Source organism: Haemaphysalis longicornis, unplaced genomic scaffold, assembly GCF_048455015.1.
Source record: "Haemaphysalis longicornis isolate Haplotype H1 unplaced genomic scaffold, Haemaphysalis longicornis Haplotype H1 scaffold_1, whole genome shotgun sequence".
NCBI lineage: Eukaryota > Metazoa > Arthropoda > Arachnida > Ixodida > Ixodidae > Haemaphysalis > Haemaphysalis longicornis.
Genome location: NW_027526203.1, coordinates 74,000,707 through 74,016,305, shown reverse-complemented (window position 1 = coordinate 74,016,305; position 15,599 = coordinate 74,000,707). Strand labels below are relative to the sequence as shown.

Sequence of the window (15,599 nt, the reverse complement as noted above, 5' to 3'; positions counted from 1 at the left end):
AGAGGGTTGGCCAAGAAGATTTGTTTTGATAAAAAGAACCAGATAAGGCAAAAAGTACAGCTGAAAAAAGAATGTGGTACGTAGATTCAAGGAAGAAATAAAAAATAAAGAAGAAGGAGGCAGCCTAATCGGAATCATTTTCCATGGTCGCAGCAGAGCGTCAAGAGCCGCACGTGAAAGGCAAAAAAAAAGAGTAGACATGCTCGCCCCGTGCTTAGACCGCCTCTCCAGCCTTCGGTTGGTTCGCTGGTATTTCGCTCTTTAGTAGTCTCCTCTTTTGTTTGCCTGGTTGCCACGCTCCGGCGACGGCGCTGGCAGCGACATCACTTCGAAGAAGCCGGGGCTCGTGGCAGGTGGGCATGATGGCCGATATTCCAGCGCTGGTGAGTAACACTGATGCACCTTTCGGAGAGGACGTGTCGAAGATGTCCACGGAAGAAGTTATTTGCAAGACCAAGTGGCCAGATGACCAAGTCAAGTTAATCAGAAGCGAGATTGTGCGCATCCCGCACGTGATCCACGCGCGGAAGCAGAAGATCTGGGAGAACCACGACAAGATCAAGGCCAACATGACGCTGCGGTACCTGGTGTCAAGCATTGTCGAGCTGCTCGAAGTCGACCCCCTGGAACGTGGCGAAAAGGACGGCGCCAGCGCCTCCATCGAATCGAAGCGAAAGGGTGGGGGCGCCGTTATCAAATCTTCCACACGCCAGACTTCCTCCTCGCCCTTCGTCGCCCTCGTGCATGACGATAAGTTGCGTCCCGGTCTTGGCACGGACTCCTTCGTCACCCTCCAGACACTGCCACAAGAGTACGACTCGCGCGCCGAGGTCATTCAAGAAAACGAGATGCCCTTGGGGCAATACTGCATCATCGGGGATCTCGACAAGCAGACCCAAGAGCTGGTCGAGGCCGTGACTACAGTGCTGCCCATGACGCACAAGGAGAAGTTCCCGCACACCGGAATAACACTGATGGAAAGAGGAGGGCTCTTTAACTGGCCCCCTTGTGCCTCGTAGAACAAGTCCACATTCCTCAAACCAGAGGGCACCCCATTGGGACAGATGTCCATCGGCGATGGAGCCAAGATGGTGAGAGACGCCTTCGCCCCGGTTAAGCAGAGGGCGCCCGCCATAATATTAACTGGAGGGATCGATGACATCGGCAACGAGCGCTTCGATTCGGAGAAGGCCGGCGACAGGGAGGTGCAGTGCACCATGCTCGAGCTGATCAGCCTGCTGGACGGGCTCAGCTCGAGTGCGGGCATCAGTGAGCGTGGCAACACCAGGCTGGAGGTCCTCGCCCGGCCCTGCTGACGGGGTGCCGACTGTGCAGGTCGATGGAGCTCCCGTATGGCGATAAGGACGCCGAGACCCGCATCATGCAGACTCACTCATGCCAGATGAAATACAGCACGGAGGCTGGCTTCCAGGATCTGGCGCGTTGCACCGACGAATTCGATGGGACAGAGTGCAAGTCAGTCTGGGTCGAGGCCGGCTGATGGCCATGTGGCGTGACGACAAGGTTACCCACGAGGTCTTCACGGACTCCGGCGTGGAGGTGCAGGACATACGTATATATATATATATATATATATATATATATATATATATATATATATATATATATAGGTTTTTTGGGAATGAGGGGCTCGTTAGGAAATACAGAAAGAAATGCCGGCAGTCTACAGTCTACAACGCCAAAGAAGGCATAGGGGAACGGTTAGACTATTTTTTACATTATTTTTTATTAATTACGTGAGAAACAAAGAAAAACACGCGCCCAGAGTGGGGACCGAACCCACGCCTTTCGATTAGATCTCGAATGCCTTACCAATTCGGCTATCTGGGCGACTGTGCTCTCCCTCACGTTCTGAGGTATTTATATTTACTACAACTGTATCTGACGCTTGAGGGTGGTAGCCAGCGCCACTCAGACTACACGGGGAGAAGGGGACCTTCTTTTCAACCCCCGGGGCGTGACGCGAACGTCTACAGCCTGTCATAAGCGGGTAACTGGCGGGAAACCCTCTTATGCTACCTTGGCATCAAGGCTGCCAGAACCGAGGCCCTCGCTAAGCTTTCGCATGATAATAGGTTTTTTGGAAATGAGGGGCTCGTTAGGAAATACAGAAAGAAATGCCGGCAGTCTACAACGCCAAAGAAGGCATAGGGGAACGGTTAGACTATTTTTTACATTATTTTTTATTAATTACGTGAGAAAGAAAGAAAAACGCGCCCAGAGTGGGGACCGAACCCACGCCTTTCGATTAGATCTCGAATGCCTTACCAATTCGGCTATCTGGGCGACTGTGCTCTCCCTAACGTTCTGGGGTATTTATATTTACTACAACTGTATCTGACGCTTTCTTTCTTTCTCACGTAATTAATAAAAAATAATGTAAAAAATAGTTTAACCGTTCCCCTATGCCTTCTTTGGCGTTGTAGACTGCCGGCATTTCTTTCTGTATATATATATATATATATATACATGGAATCTGAACCTGGCTCAGATTCCATGGAATGGAATCTGAACCTGGCAACGTTTAACGTGCGAACCTTATCTAGCGAAGCAAGTCTCGAGGTGTTGTTCGAGGAATTAGAGGGCATTAAATGGGATGTAATAGGGCTTAGCGAGGTTAGGAGGGCAGGCGAAGCCTTTACGGTGCTGAAAAATGGACACGTCTTATGTTACCGTGGTCTAGAGGACAGAAGAGAACTGGGAGTGGGATTTCTAGTCAATAAAAGCATAGCTGGCAACATAGACGAATACTACAGCATTAACGAAAGGGTAGCAGCTCTTGTAATTAAGCTCAATAAGAGGTACAAGCTCAAGGTGGTGCAGGGCTACGCGCCCACATCCAGCCACGACGACCAAGTAGTGGAACGCTTCTATGAAGATGTGGAATCGGCAATGGCTAAAGTAAAAACGCAGTATACTGTAGTTATGGGGGACTTCAATGCTAAAGTAGGCAAGAATCAGGCTGGAGACAAGGCAGTTGGGAACTATGGTCTGGGCTGTAGAAATAGCAGGGGGGACCTACTAGTTGAGTTTACAGAACGGAATAACCTACGCATAATGAATACCTTCTTCTGTAAACGGGAGAGTCGGAAGTGGACCTGGAGGAGCCCGAATGGGGACCACAAAAATGAAATAGACTTCATATTATGCGATAACCCTGGCGTCGTGCAGGATGTGGAAGTGCTCCGAAGGGTAAGGTGTAGTGACCACCGTATGGTAAGATCTCGAATTAGGCTAGAGTTGAGGAGGGACCGCAACAAGCTAGTACGAAAGAAGCAGATAAATGAGCAAACAGTAAGACGTAAAGTAGAAGAATTCAGGATCGCGCTGCAGAACCGATATTCCGCCCTTAACGAGGAAGCCGAGCTTACGACACAGGAAGCCAGCGACAACCTTACACGCATTCTCACGGAGTGTGCAGTAGAAGTCGGGGGCACTATGGCTAGACAGGATACTGGTAAACTTTCACAGGAGACGAAAGATCTAATCAGGAAACGGCAAACCATGAGAATCTCTACCGCAGCTGACAGAATAGAACTAGCAGAGCTCTCGAAGTTAATCAATAAGCGCAAGACAGCTGACATACGGAAGTATAATATGGAGAGGATCGAATACGCTGTAAAGAACGGAGGTAGCCTGAAAGCAGTAAAGAGACGTTTTGGCGTGGGGAAAAATCAGATGTATGCACTTAAGGATACGCAAGGCAATGTCATCACAAATAGGGATAAAATAGTCACAGTGGCCGAGGAGTTCTATAGGGATCTGTACAGTAGCCGGGACATACAGGATAATGCCGAACGAGACAGTAGTTCAGAGGAGATAGACATCCCACCAGTAACGACCGAAGAAGTAAGGAAGGCTTTGAAAGAAATGAAAGGGGGAAAAGCACCTGGTGAGGATCACATAACAGCAGACCTCTTGAAGGATGGCGGAGAAATTGTACTTGAAAAACTGGCAAACCTGTATACGCAATGCCTAATGACCGCAATGGTACCGGAATCTTGGAACAACGCGAACATCATCCTAATCCATAAGAAAGGCGACATGAAGGACTTGAAAGAAACTACAGGCCGATCAGCTTACTGTCAGTCGTCTACAAGGTATTTACCAAGGTAATCGCTAACCGAATCTCTGCAACCTTAGATTTCAGTCAACCTAAAGAACAAGCAGGGTTCCGTAAAGGTTATTCAACAATGGACCATATTCACACGATCAATCAGGTGATAGAGAAGTGCGCTGAGTATACTCAACCCCTATATATAGCCTTCATAGATTATGAGAAAGCATTTGACTCGGTCGAAACCCTAGCAGTCATTCAGGCATTACGGAACCAGGGGGTAGATGAGCATTATGTAAGAATACTAGAGGATATCTATAATGGGTCTACAGCTACCATCATCCTCCATAAGGAGAGCAGTAAAATACCTATAAGGAAGGATGTCAGACAAGGAGACACAATCTCTCCAATGTTATTCACATCATGCTTACAAGAAGTATTCAGAACGTTGGATTGGGAACAGGTGGGAGTAAGGGTTAATGGAGAATACCTCAGTAACCTCAGATTTGCTGATGACGTTGCCTTGCTAAGTAACTCGGGGGACGAATTGTAAAGCATGCTTTCCGCACTGGGCGAACAGAGTAGAACCGTGGGCCTGAAAATTAATATGCAGAAAACTAAAGTAATGATCAATAACCTCGGGACAGCACAGCAGTTTGAGATAGATGGCGAGGCAGTGGAAGTGGTAAGCGAATATATATACTTAGGCCAAGTTGTGACCCCAGATCCCAACCATGAGGCAGAGATAATTAGAAGGATCAGAATGGGGTGGGGTGCATATGGCAGACATTATCAGATAATGAATAGCAGCCTACCATTGTCGTTGAAGAAGAAAGTGTATGACAGCTGCATCTTACCGGTACTCACCTACGGGGCAGAAACTTGGAGGCTCACTAAGAGGGTTCAACTTAAATTGAGAACGATTCAGCGGGCAATGGAGCGGAAAATGATAGGTGTAACATTAAGGGGCAAGAAGAGAGCGGAGTGGGTCAGGGAGCAAACTGGTGTTAAAGACATATTAGTAGAAATTAAGAAGAAATGGACTTGGGCAGGGCATGTAATGCGAAGGCAAGATAACCGCTGGTCATTAAGGTTAACAGAGTGGATCCCTAGAGAAGGCAAGCGTTGCAGGGGGCGGCAGAAAGTTAGATGGGCAGATGAGATCAAGAAGCTTGCGGGGATAAATTGGTCACAGTTGGCACAGGACCGAGGTAATTGGAGAATAATGGGAGAGGCCTTTGCCCTGCAGTGGGCGTAGACAGGCTGGTGATGATGATGATAATATATATATATATATATATATATATGTTTGAGTGAACTCAAAGCTTTTCCTCTTATTAATTAAACGATTGATTCGTTGAGTGGTTGTCACCTTGCGTAAGTTTTTTAACGGCACCCGTTGTTGGGGTACTAGTCGATATTTCGTACAGCTGAAGCGCGAAAAAAACGCCGTGCTGTGGACCATCGGTGCTGATTAACTGACATCCCCTCGCCCTTTCTCCCTGATGGCAAGGCGAGCTCTTAATCCCTCAATGGGCCGCAAAAATTAGCGCCTCCTAGCGTGAGCGCTCACGCAGTTCGATAGCGAAGAAGCCAAGGTCACGCGAGGAGAGCGGAGGAGTTTTCAGTATAAAGTTGAACTGCGAGCGGTGGCGTGACCGCAGGCGTACCTTTTACGTATACAAAATACAACTGCCTAACAATTAGCCGCAATTTCTTGCCTCCTTTCCCGTGTTTGAGGCACTAGATCAATGTTAATTAAGGCGAAGGCATCATACGCCTCTTGATTCGAGAGATCCGGCGTTGTCCATGCCGAATTGCTCGAAACATTGCCGAACTGCTCGGAAAATTCGCGTAACAGCAACAAAAAATTCCTAGAAACACTTAAGCCTTCTTGCATGCTTTGAAAGGGGAAGCCTGGACATAATTGTCATCAACTTTTTTGAGGCTCTTTCTTCGCTTTCGTTTCCCCGCCTTACGGCGCGAATTTCGTCAGCCAACACACTGACACACGTTCCAGCTTCCCTGGAATGACGGTTCTGCGCAGCCGGTGTGCACTGCTCTACTCACGTGTCTCCACATTCCGGTGTCTGACGGCACACACTATTCTAAAAACTTTAAAACTTTACATTTTCAAATCATGGTTCCGCGAATTACATGAAGCGGGCACGTTAGCCCCTGAAGACGCTCGATTCCTGGACAATCCCCAAAGTGGGTGTGTGCGACAAAGAAAGGATGTCTACGAAAACAGTGTCAGTCCTTGTCCTATACCGCTGGAAATATGCATAAATAGCTCAGTAGTAGCGCATTGCGCTGCTACCGTGAAGAGTTGGGTTCGAACCCCATCGGATCACTAATGCGTTCTTTATTTACTCTTTACAGCTGTGGCCAATGTGGGTTATGTGTGTTCAGGTTCTAATTTGTGTGTTGTCAAAGGCGACGACACTGCTGTGACCTGTCACTGTGTTTCAATTGCGGCAAGGTGTTGCCTTGTGCAGGTTTTAAAGCGAAACATTAGTGTCATCACTTACGTCGTTTTACGCCAATACGCCCTGCAGGAAAGTTAACGTTCTACGACGATGATGATGAATTATCGCGTGTGAGGTGAACGGAAAAAATTAGTGCCTTTCCTCTCTGTGAAGCAGGATGAGCTGCAAAGCTGGACGCAGCTGCACGGAGTGCACTAAACAAAACACGTTTATCGTAATTTGCGATGGAGCATATTTCGTTTCCAATTAGCTGAATGAACCCCTGACGGATCCAAGCTTTGTTCTTGCAGATAAACATGGAACTGCCTAGTCCTTCCCGCGTCTTAAGCATCTTACTGTTTGTGTAAGGCCGAGTTCAGACTGTTCCCGCAACTCTCGCAATAACTTTAAAGAATGACGTCATTTCACGCCTCAGCCAGCCGAACTGCGTGACATGGCATTTTTTACGTCCATAGATCACGATACCAGTCTTTCATCGGTAATCTGTAGCCTACCACACAAACCCAATCTGCTCTACCACTAAGGACTCCTGTCAGGTGCCATTGGGCCGTTTAACGTCCGTGTTTAGATCTCGCACCAGCAAGCACAACAGACCATCCATGAGTACGAGCATGAAACCTATAGCTGCGCGTGCTTGCCTCCTCTCCTCCTTCCCACCATTCTCCCCTACAAACCTTCGCACGCATAAACCGGCAACGGGTCATGTGCGCGTGCTTAGAAGTGACAGACGTACGCCGTCGAAATTATCCCCTGAAAGCCCCCTGAAGAAGTTATATTGGCTCACGGTGGCGTTCCAAGCGGGCAATTTGCTGTTCATCCATGAGGAATTCGCCGCTACTCCACGAGTTGAACTTGAGGCGGTAACGGCGGTGCCATCTGCTCTCCGTAGTTTTTGCACCCATTCGCGCTTGTGTTCGGGCCAACACTTCAATGCTTGCTGTTCTTCCTCCAAACAAACGGCATGCATCCGTCTTATTACGATTTAAAACGAAGCCCTTGAGCTCTATTCTCGCGTACAAACATGTGGCCTTCCGTTTTCCTTCCCCCTCGTATGTATCTTACTGTGTGTGTAAGATGTCTGTATAACACATCAATCCACAGCTGAACCACTCGATTGAGGAAGGCAGCCGACTAACCGCATTGAGCCATGTAATTTCGACATGTAAATACCAGCACAACTAGCATTTTATCGGTACTGGCATGAAGCTTAGCTGAGCGTACACGCCCCTTTTTCTGCCCTCAAACCGTGCACGCATAAACCGGCAACCGGTGATGGCGCATACTTAGGCGTGAAAGACACCGGCGAAAATGTCGCTCGGAAGGCCTTTCAAGCTTATAAAGAAATACAAGGTCAAGAAAGCGTTCCAACTGGGGAAGTTTCTCTTCTATCGGGAGCGATTCGCAGCTAATTGGCGAAGTGAATTTGAGTGGAAACGGCGACGGCTGGTTTCGGTCGTTTTAGGGGGCAGCTGTTCGGCAGCCGTTGCTGGGCTATGCGGGAGCGGCGTCTGTTTATCGCCGCGTAACCGAGTGAGCGAACGCAGCAACGACGAAAGAAAGAAAATGGAGAGGAGTGTCTAGCGAATGGTGAAGAGGAGTGCGACACGTGCGGCTACTGCGTCATCTCTCTCTCTGCCTTTCCCTCCCACATGTTTCATGGGTCGCCACCACCAAGGAGCGCCCTCCCCCTGACACTTTCCCTTGACGCTCTTCCATTCTCCGGTAATCCAAACCACGTGGCATATGCGTGGGCGAGCTCTCAATCACGTCGAGCGGCTCCATAGGGCACCAGACGGAGGCGCCCTCCTCGCACGGCTACGAGAACGACCTCATTCTCGAATGGGTATGATTGTCCGTACCTTCGAAACGGTGATCGGCCAGCCCCCGACGGATCACATCATACCTCCTCCACCCCACGTGACGAGTAAGATCACCATAAGTGCAACTCTACCGCACGTGACCTCAAAAGGATAACTCCACTCTGTGAATTAAGGCATGAAGCAACGGCCTGCCTGGAGAACCTTGAGGGACACGTGCTGATATTCAGCGATGGGTCCGTGTTTCCAGACAAGGGGGTGGCGGCTGCAGCATCCATCGCGCCTGCCTTCGCTTCAGCCAGGCAATGCCGCCTGCCAGTGGCCAGCAGCTCCACAACGGCAGAAATAGCAGGCCTTCACTTGGCTGCGGACATCATTAAGGAGTGCGAGCATAACCTCACCAACCGGAAAGTAGCCATCATCTCAGATTCGAAGGCTGCTCTCCTGAGGCTCGACCGGGCCCACCTCAGCTGTCTCGCTGTGCAAAGTCTTGCCAGCAAACTGCACAGCCTCAGCACCAGAGGCCTTAGCATTCATCTCCAATGGCTACCTGCTCACGTAGGCATCAAGGGAAATGAGGAGGCTGATCGTCTGGCAAAAGAAGCGCATCATCCATACACTTCGATGAGTGGGGCAATCAGGCCCCTGGACGTCGCGCGGTACCTTATCCGAAGGGACCTCCAAGCCATGCATCCTGACTCCCGAGTTGCATCCGGCAGGCCACCGCACGCGCTTCCTTCGAGGGGACTGACCCGAGCTGACCGTGCTCTCCTTCTTCGTCTGCGAATCGGCTGTCACCGCTGCGCGGAAAGAAGTCACAGGCTTGACATCTCCAGTTCACCCGCCTGCCCACACTGTCCTGCAATAGAGACACTCGCGCATGCACTGTGCGAGTGTCCACAACATTCGCAGGCTCGATCAGTGCTGAGAGCGTCGTATGCGAAACTGGGACTGCCTTCATGCACCTCATCAAACCTGTTGTTCCCGGATTGTTATAAATCAAATCGCGAAAAAGCGTTCCGAGCCCTGCTGGACTTTTTAAAAGACACGGGACTCTCGGACCGGCTATGATGCCGTGAGTACTGTCCATGCTGCGCGGCTTGTGAACCGTTGTCTTATTCTCCTTTTCTACCTTTTTCTGTCCACCCTCTTTCCTTTCTATCCTCTTCCTAGACTCAGTCTTGATTGAGGTGCCCTCAACCCGAGAGGCAGTTATCGGCTGAGTCAAGTTTCGTTTCTCTTCTGATAAAGCAACTCTTTCTCTCTCTATGCGTGGGAGGTTCAAACACGATGTGCAACAACATGTTCGCTGTTGCCTTGTGCGGGGCTAATCGGAACCACGTGATATTCGCGCGGGAGGTTCAAACACGATTTGCAACATGCTGGCCGTCGGCGGCGGCGCTCTGCGTGGTAGCAGCAGGGCAGCGCACGTCGCCGTGCTTTTGCTGATCACGTGAACGCTTCCTGAGACGCACTAGAAATGCGCTGTCACCGAAGAAACTGCAGCCCGAACTGCACACAAGTTTCATATTAGGCAGTATAGTAATCGTCTGTGCAATATCGACGCCCATCCGTGCTTCTGCTTATTAAGTGCGAATACACTTCTTAAGCGAGCCTGAAGCGTCCGCCGCCGTCCGCATAGCAACAGCTGCGGGTGCGCGCGCTCCTCGTCTTCCTTGGCAACGGGGGGAGATGGGCGCGCGCTGCCTGGCCGCTGACATGGCACATACCCACGTGGGGGATTGGCCAGGAATCTCCTCGTCTTCCTCGGCAACGGGGGGGAGATGGGCGCGCGCTGCCTGGCCGCTGACATGGCACATACCCACGTGGGGGATTGGCCAGGAATCGGGCGTGAGAAGGGCTAATGCACCCGCTTAAAGGAGTACTGACACGAAATTTCAAAGCTGAGATCCGCTCTAGTAATCAAGTACAACGGCAACACAAATAGGTGTCTGTGAATAAATGCATCTTTCTTTCTTTGCAGTTGTGTGTGTGTGTGTGATCTCTCTTTCGCGAACATTACCGAACCGCGCAAATTCAACTCGTGCATTCGCACTTTCACATTCTTCCCCTCGGGGAAATGCGGGGAATTTTTTTTCGCAATCTTCTGATGACCGCACTACCGCCGTTAGCTTCCGACTGCGCAACTTGCCAAAGGGGCATCGGTGGAGGCGAGGGGGAAAATAGTTGTGAAAGACGTGTCAGCGGTGGTGAGGAGGAGCCTCGGAGCGGCGTAAATCGATGACATCGGAATAAAAACAGGGGGGGGGTTAGACATATACTGCTTTGCAGTAATAAAAAAAGACAGAGGAAGGAGACAGCCTAATCGGAACCACTCGTTTGCTTGCCCGTCTGCTAGAATCCTTTCTCCCTTGCTTGGTCGGAAGTTGTATTGTCGCGCTGCATGTCCTCGCAACTTTCTCAGCATAAATGTCTGGGGAAGAAAAGTTAGCGCGAGAATAAGCGAAGAAAGAAAAAAACACGTGACATACGAGGTCAACTGCTATGTTCGTTGGAATGGCCACTGCTGTGTTCAATAAGGCGCATGCGCCCCCTCCCCCCCCCCCCCCTCGTCAAACCTATTGCTAACAGTGATATCGCGACGCAAGGCACTGAACCAGGCGGAATAACATTTTTTTTTAAACTTCCTATTGTAGTAATAAGGGGGGAGACACTATAAAGGACGGAGCACAAGAGGTGCACCATTTCTTCTTGCCTGCATCTCTTTATTTACTATTGTATGCAAATGAATCTACACATGAACTAATGCGGCGGCTGAATTCGCTGAAATTCAGCAACCTCGATGATATTGTCGTAGAGTAAAAGAGGTGGTGGACGGATTTCCCCAATAGTCCTCCCGCGGTTCGAATGAAATCTAGGCGCAACAGCCAGCGCCATCATGTAGTCTCTTCTCCTCTACCGCACTTCGCGCCCCCCCCCCCCCCATCCAGAAAAAAAAAAAAATTCGGATCACTCCAGAATCAGCTCAAACACTGACTCTTTCTGGAGTATAGCGGGCGACGGTCGACTGACGCTTGTGTTGTTTCTGGGACCTTAATTCCTTGCCGCCTATGTAATTTCTAGGTATATGTTTAGAGCAATAACCAGTGACAGGGTAAAACAATGTTGCTCATGCGCGCATTAAACATTTGAAGAAACGTAGCACCTGTAACACTAACAAACCCAACGACCGGACGATCCAGGTTATCCTGCAGGAGCGGGTGGAGGTCAGGTCCGTCAGGTAGTTGGAAGCGCACCGATGGTGTAGTATGTTGGTTATTCCCATCTCGGGATGTTTCCGCATCTAAAATGTAAGAGGGGCGGGTAAGAACACCTAAACATTAGCTCCGTGAAATGCTTGAAACCAGCTAGCTCATCTTAGTTGAACTGCCTAGTTACAAACAGCATGACTTATTGCTTCAAGAGTCGAACATAAACAGTTTTGTAAAGCTATAGCATGTGGTGTTAAAAATCCTCTATCCGCAGAATGTTTAAGATGTCCTTTAAAAAAATATATTTCATTTGCACATCGTTTCCTCAGCGTTCCCACGGAGACATTATATCCCGGTTATGTATGGTTACTTCATTGCCCAGCTCAGTTCTATCTCGGTACGCCCGGAGCAGAAACAACTGCGTTTGGAGGACTAGGGCGGGAAATAGGGTGAGTTGGTCGTCTGTATTGATCTCCGGGAGGCACGAAGCGAAAGTGTTCGCGAGAAAGGCGAAGCCGGGCGGTGAAAGTTCTGCTTTAAAGGCCGGAACACTTGTACGGTAGCGGTAAGCATAGGAGATTAACTCTTATACGGTCAGGTTCATAAACCGCGGAGGTTGTCAGTCGGGTAGGGGTTGGTGAGAGTCGAAAATGGAAAAACTCTATAGATGATTGTAGCTAGGCCGGACATAAGTTGGGTAGGGAAGTATTTTTATTGGAGGAAGAATAATGTAAGATTCTGGTTCTGGTATCTAATTACGCGGTTCCAAAAGTTAGAAATGGGGTTAAGATGACTCCCAAGTAGTGTCATGGGAATGGTAGGTGCCTAAATTTTTAAGTTAGTAAATATAGGGTTCATTGTGGCAATGATATTTCCGGATAGCACATAATTGCGGTGAAGATGACCGAGTTACGCCGGATTTTCTTGACGCCTTGCGAGCTTGTTTTGCTAAGCACAACTAGAAAACCTGGCTAATGCGGTAATCGCCTCCCCGCAAACGTTGTAGTTTTGCATGAAAGAAAACTCTCAAAGCGCGCACAAAGATTTTCCCTTTAAATATCGAGTCTTCCAGAGATCTGGCATTTACAAAAACAGGTTATGAATTCTTCAGGGTTTTATTTGTCCAGTTCAAATCTTTCAGCAAGCGCCTATCAATGAAGGTGTAAGTTGTTGTAGAAATGCTTGAGTAAACAAGTAAACGCTTGAGTAAACAGCCTATTGCACTTTTAACAAGCGTATTTTTAAACGTTCGTGCCCGCATTGTCGAAGCTCATTATGTTTTGTAACCCCCTAAATCGACAACACCCTTCGCCAAGGAATAACCCTGAAGGTTCAGTTCAAAATATAAAATGGCGTGCCAGCACATAACACGAGGGGGCGGAAGCAGCTCACCCACAATCAAGCAGACAAGCATACTAAGGGGAAAAGTTCAGAAGTTTATCTTGAAGGTTGGCACATAAAGTGCTACCCTCCATTCCCCCCAATGAAACAGGAAGAAGAAAAAAACATTCGAAAACCGGAGTGGTTCGCTTCCAGTCCGGAAGCACTCTTCGACACCGCGGGTCAGTCAACACGATGTTTCTGCAGACTGAGGGTGAGTACTTTAGCTACTCACATGGACCATTACTTGGACGGCAGGAGCATCGCAGCTCCTGTGACATTCCTCACATTATATGAAAACAGAAAACTAAGCCCCTATTTCTGGTTTAAGCTGCGCTGTACACGTTACTGCAAAAGCATCTACATATTGTTACACGTTTCTCGACCTGAAGAGTAACCGGTACCCATCAGATGTTTTTTACAGAACGTAATTGGGTAGTTACTTCTTAATTGATTGCAGTAAATGATTGCAAGCCTTAGTGGCTACTGCGTTGTGCTGCTGAGCCCCAGGACGCGGGTTCGATCACGGCCACGGTGGGTGGTTTTCAGATGTAGGCGAAAAGCGCGAGCGCCCGTGTGTGGAGATTTAGGCGCACGGTAAACATCCCCGGGTGGTCTAAAGTAATCCTGAGCCATCCACTGCGGCGCGCCTCATAGCCGAGGTGTAACTTCGGCACGCTGAACCCCAGAATACAAAAAACCACCGGGTGTCTGATTGCTTCGCTGCAGATGTCGCCGAAATACGCCACTCTCCCCAACTGCCTCTCCACTCTCTCCATTCCCACTAGTCACGCTTCTTCCCCTCTCCTTTCGCTCCTCCCTTGATGAATGCAATCAGTTTGCTCATTCAGTTTAATTTTCCCGCGTTCGCAATGCTCGGGTGCCATCTGATGCAGGCTCACTCAGGCTTTTTTTTTTTTAATGCGTCATTTTTTTAATGCGCCACAGGGTATAGGTAACAGGAAAACAAAGGACAAATCAGGACAGAGGTACGACACAGAAGAAAAGAAAAAAAAACCCTTCACGGTGACGTAACGTGCGCGTACGCATACCACCACGAGCCAATGGCCGCAGCAAAACGTGAAGCGGCGCACGTAAAAGGCAAAAAGAAGTAGACATGCCCACCACGTGCTTGGAAAGCGTCTGCAGCCTTTCTTTGGGTCGCTGATGTTTTTGTCGTTAGTCGTCTTCCTTCTCTTTTGTTAGCCTGGTTTCCATGCTCCGGGGACGGCACTGGCAGCGACATCAATTCCAGGAAGCCGGGCCCCGTGGCAGTTGGGCATAATGGCCGACTTTTCAGCGTTGGTGTAGTACGCAGATGCAGCTTTGGGAGAGGACGTGTCGAAGACGTCCACGGAGAAAGTTATTTGCAAGTCGGAGATGCCAGATGACCAAGTAAAGTTCATTAAAAGCGAAATAGTGCTATTAACGGACGGGGTCTAAGCACGGAAGCGTAATATCAAGGAGAACAACGACAGGATCAAGGCCAACGAGGCGCTGCCGAACCTAGTGTCAAGCATTGTCGAGCTGCTCCACGTCGACCCGCTGGAACGGGGCGGTGAGGTCGGCGCCCGCGCAGACATCGAATCAAAGCGAAAGGGTGAGGGCGCCGTGATCAAATCTTTCACACGCCAGACCTACTGCTCGCCCTTCGTCGGCCCACTGCATGACGATAAGCTGCGTCCCGGCCTCAACAAGGGCTCCTTCGTCATCCACCAGACACTGCCGCCAGAATGTGACTCGAACGTCAAAGCTATCCAAGTTGACGAGCGGCTCTCGGAGCAGTACAGCGACATCGGGGGTCTCGACAGACAGTCCCAAGACCTGGACGACACCGTGGCTATAGTGATGCCTATGACGCACAAAGAGAGGTTCGCGTACCCCGGAATGACGCCATTGGAGGAAGGAGGGCTGCTTTCCTGGCCCCACGAAACCGGCAAGGCCGTCTTGGCTCGGGCTTGCGCGACGCAGACCAAGTCAACCTTCCTCAAAACCGTGGGCTCCCCGTTGGGTCAGATATCCATCGGCGAAGGAGCCAAGCTGGTGAGGAACGCGTTCGCCCCGGCCAAGCAGAGGACGCCCGCCATAACATTCAATGGCGGGCTCGATGCCATCGGCAACGAGCGCTTCGACTCGGAGAAGGCCGGCGACAGGGAGGTGCAGCGCACCATGCTGGAGCTGCTCAGCCTGCTGGACTGGCTCAGCTCGAGTGCGGACGTCAGTGATGGTGGCAACAGACTAGGCTGGAGGTCCTCGCTCGGCCCTGCTGACGTGGTGTCGACTGGACAGGTCAATGGAGCTCCCGCATGCCAATGCAGACTCCTGTACGCGCATCATGAAGATCCACTTACGCAAGATGAAATTCGACACGGAGGCTGGCTTCCAGGATCTGGCGCGTTGCACCAACTAATTCGATGGGACGCAGTGCAAGTCAGTTTACGTCGATGCCGGCTGATGGCCATGTGGCGTGACGACGGCAAGGTTACCCAGGAGGGCTTCACGGACTCTGCCATGAAGGGGCAGAATGTTAGCTATATATATATGCTTGGGTGCAGTGAATGCTTTTTCCGACAAAAACAAACGATCTTATTTAGTGAGTGGCTGTCGTCTTGGGCTGCTTTTA

General features: G+C 49.9%; 1 protein-coding gene and 1 pseudogene across 1 annotated transcript; both read left to right on the top strand.

Moving 5' to 3' along the window:
* Positions 1-362: 362 nt before the first annotated feature.
* LOC144179780 (26S proteasome regulatory subunit 6A-like) lies at positions 363-1,316 on the top strand. Its single transcript, XM_077708244.1, has 2 exons — positions 363-914; positions 1,020-1,316. Exons 1-2 carry the CDS (start codon positions 363-365, stop codon positions 1,314-1,316), a joined length of 849 nt encoding a protein of 282 aa, XP_077564370.1.
* Positions 1,317-1,506: 190 nt separating this feature from the next.
* Positions 1,507-15,386, top strand: LOC144179678 (26S proteasome regulatory subunit 6A pseudogene; annotated as a pseudogene).
* Positions 15,387-15,599: the final 213 nt, after the last annotated feature.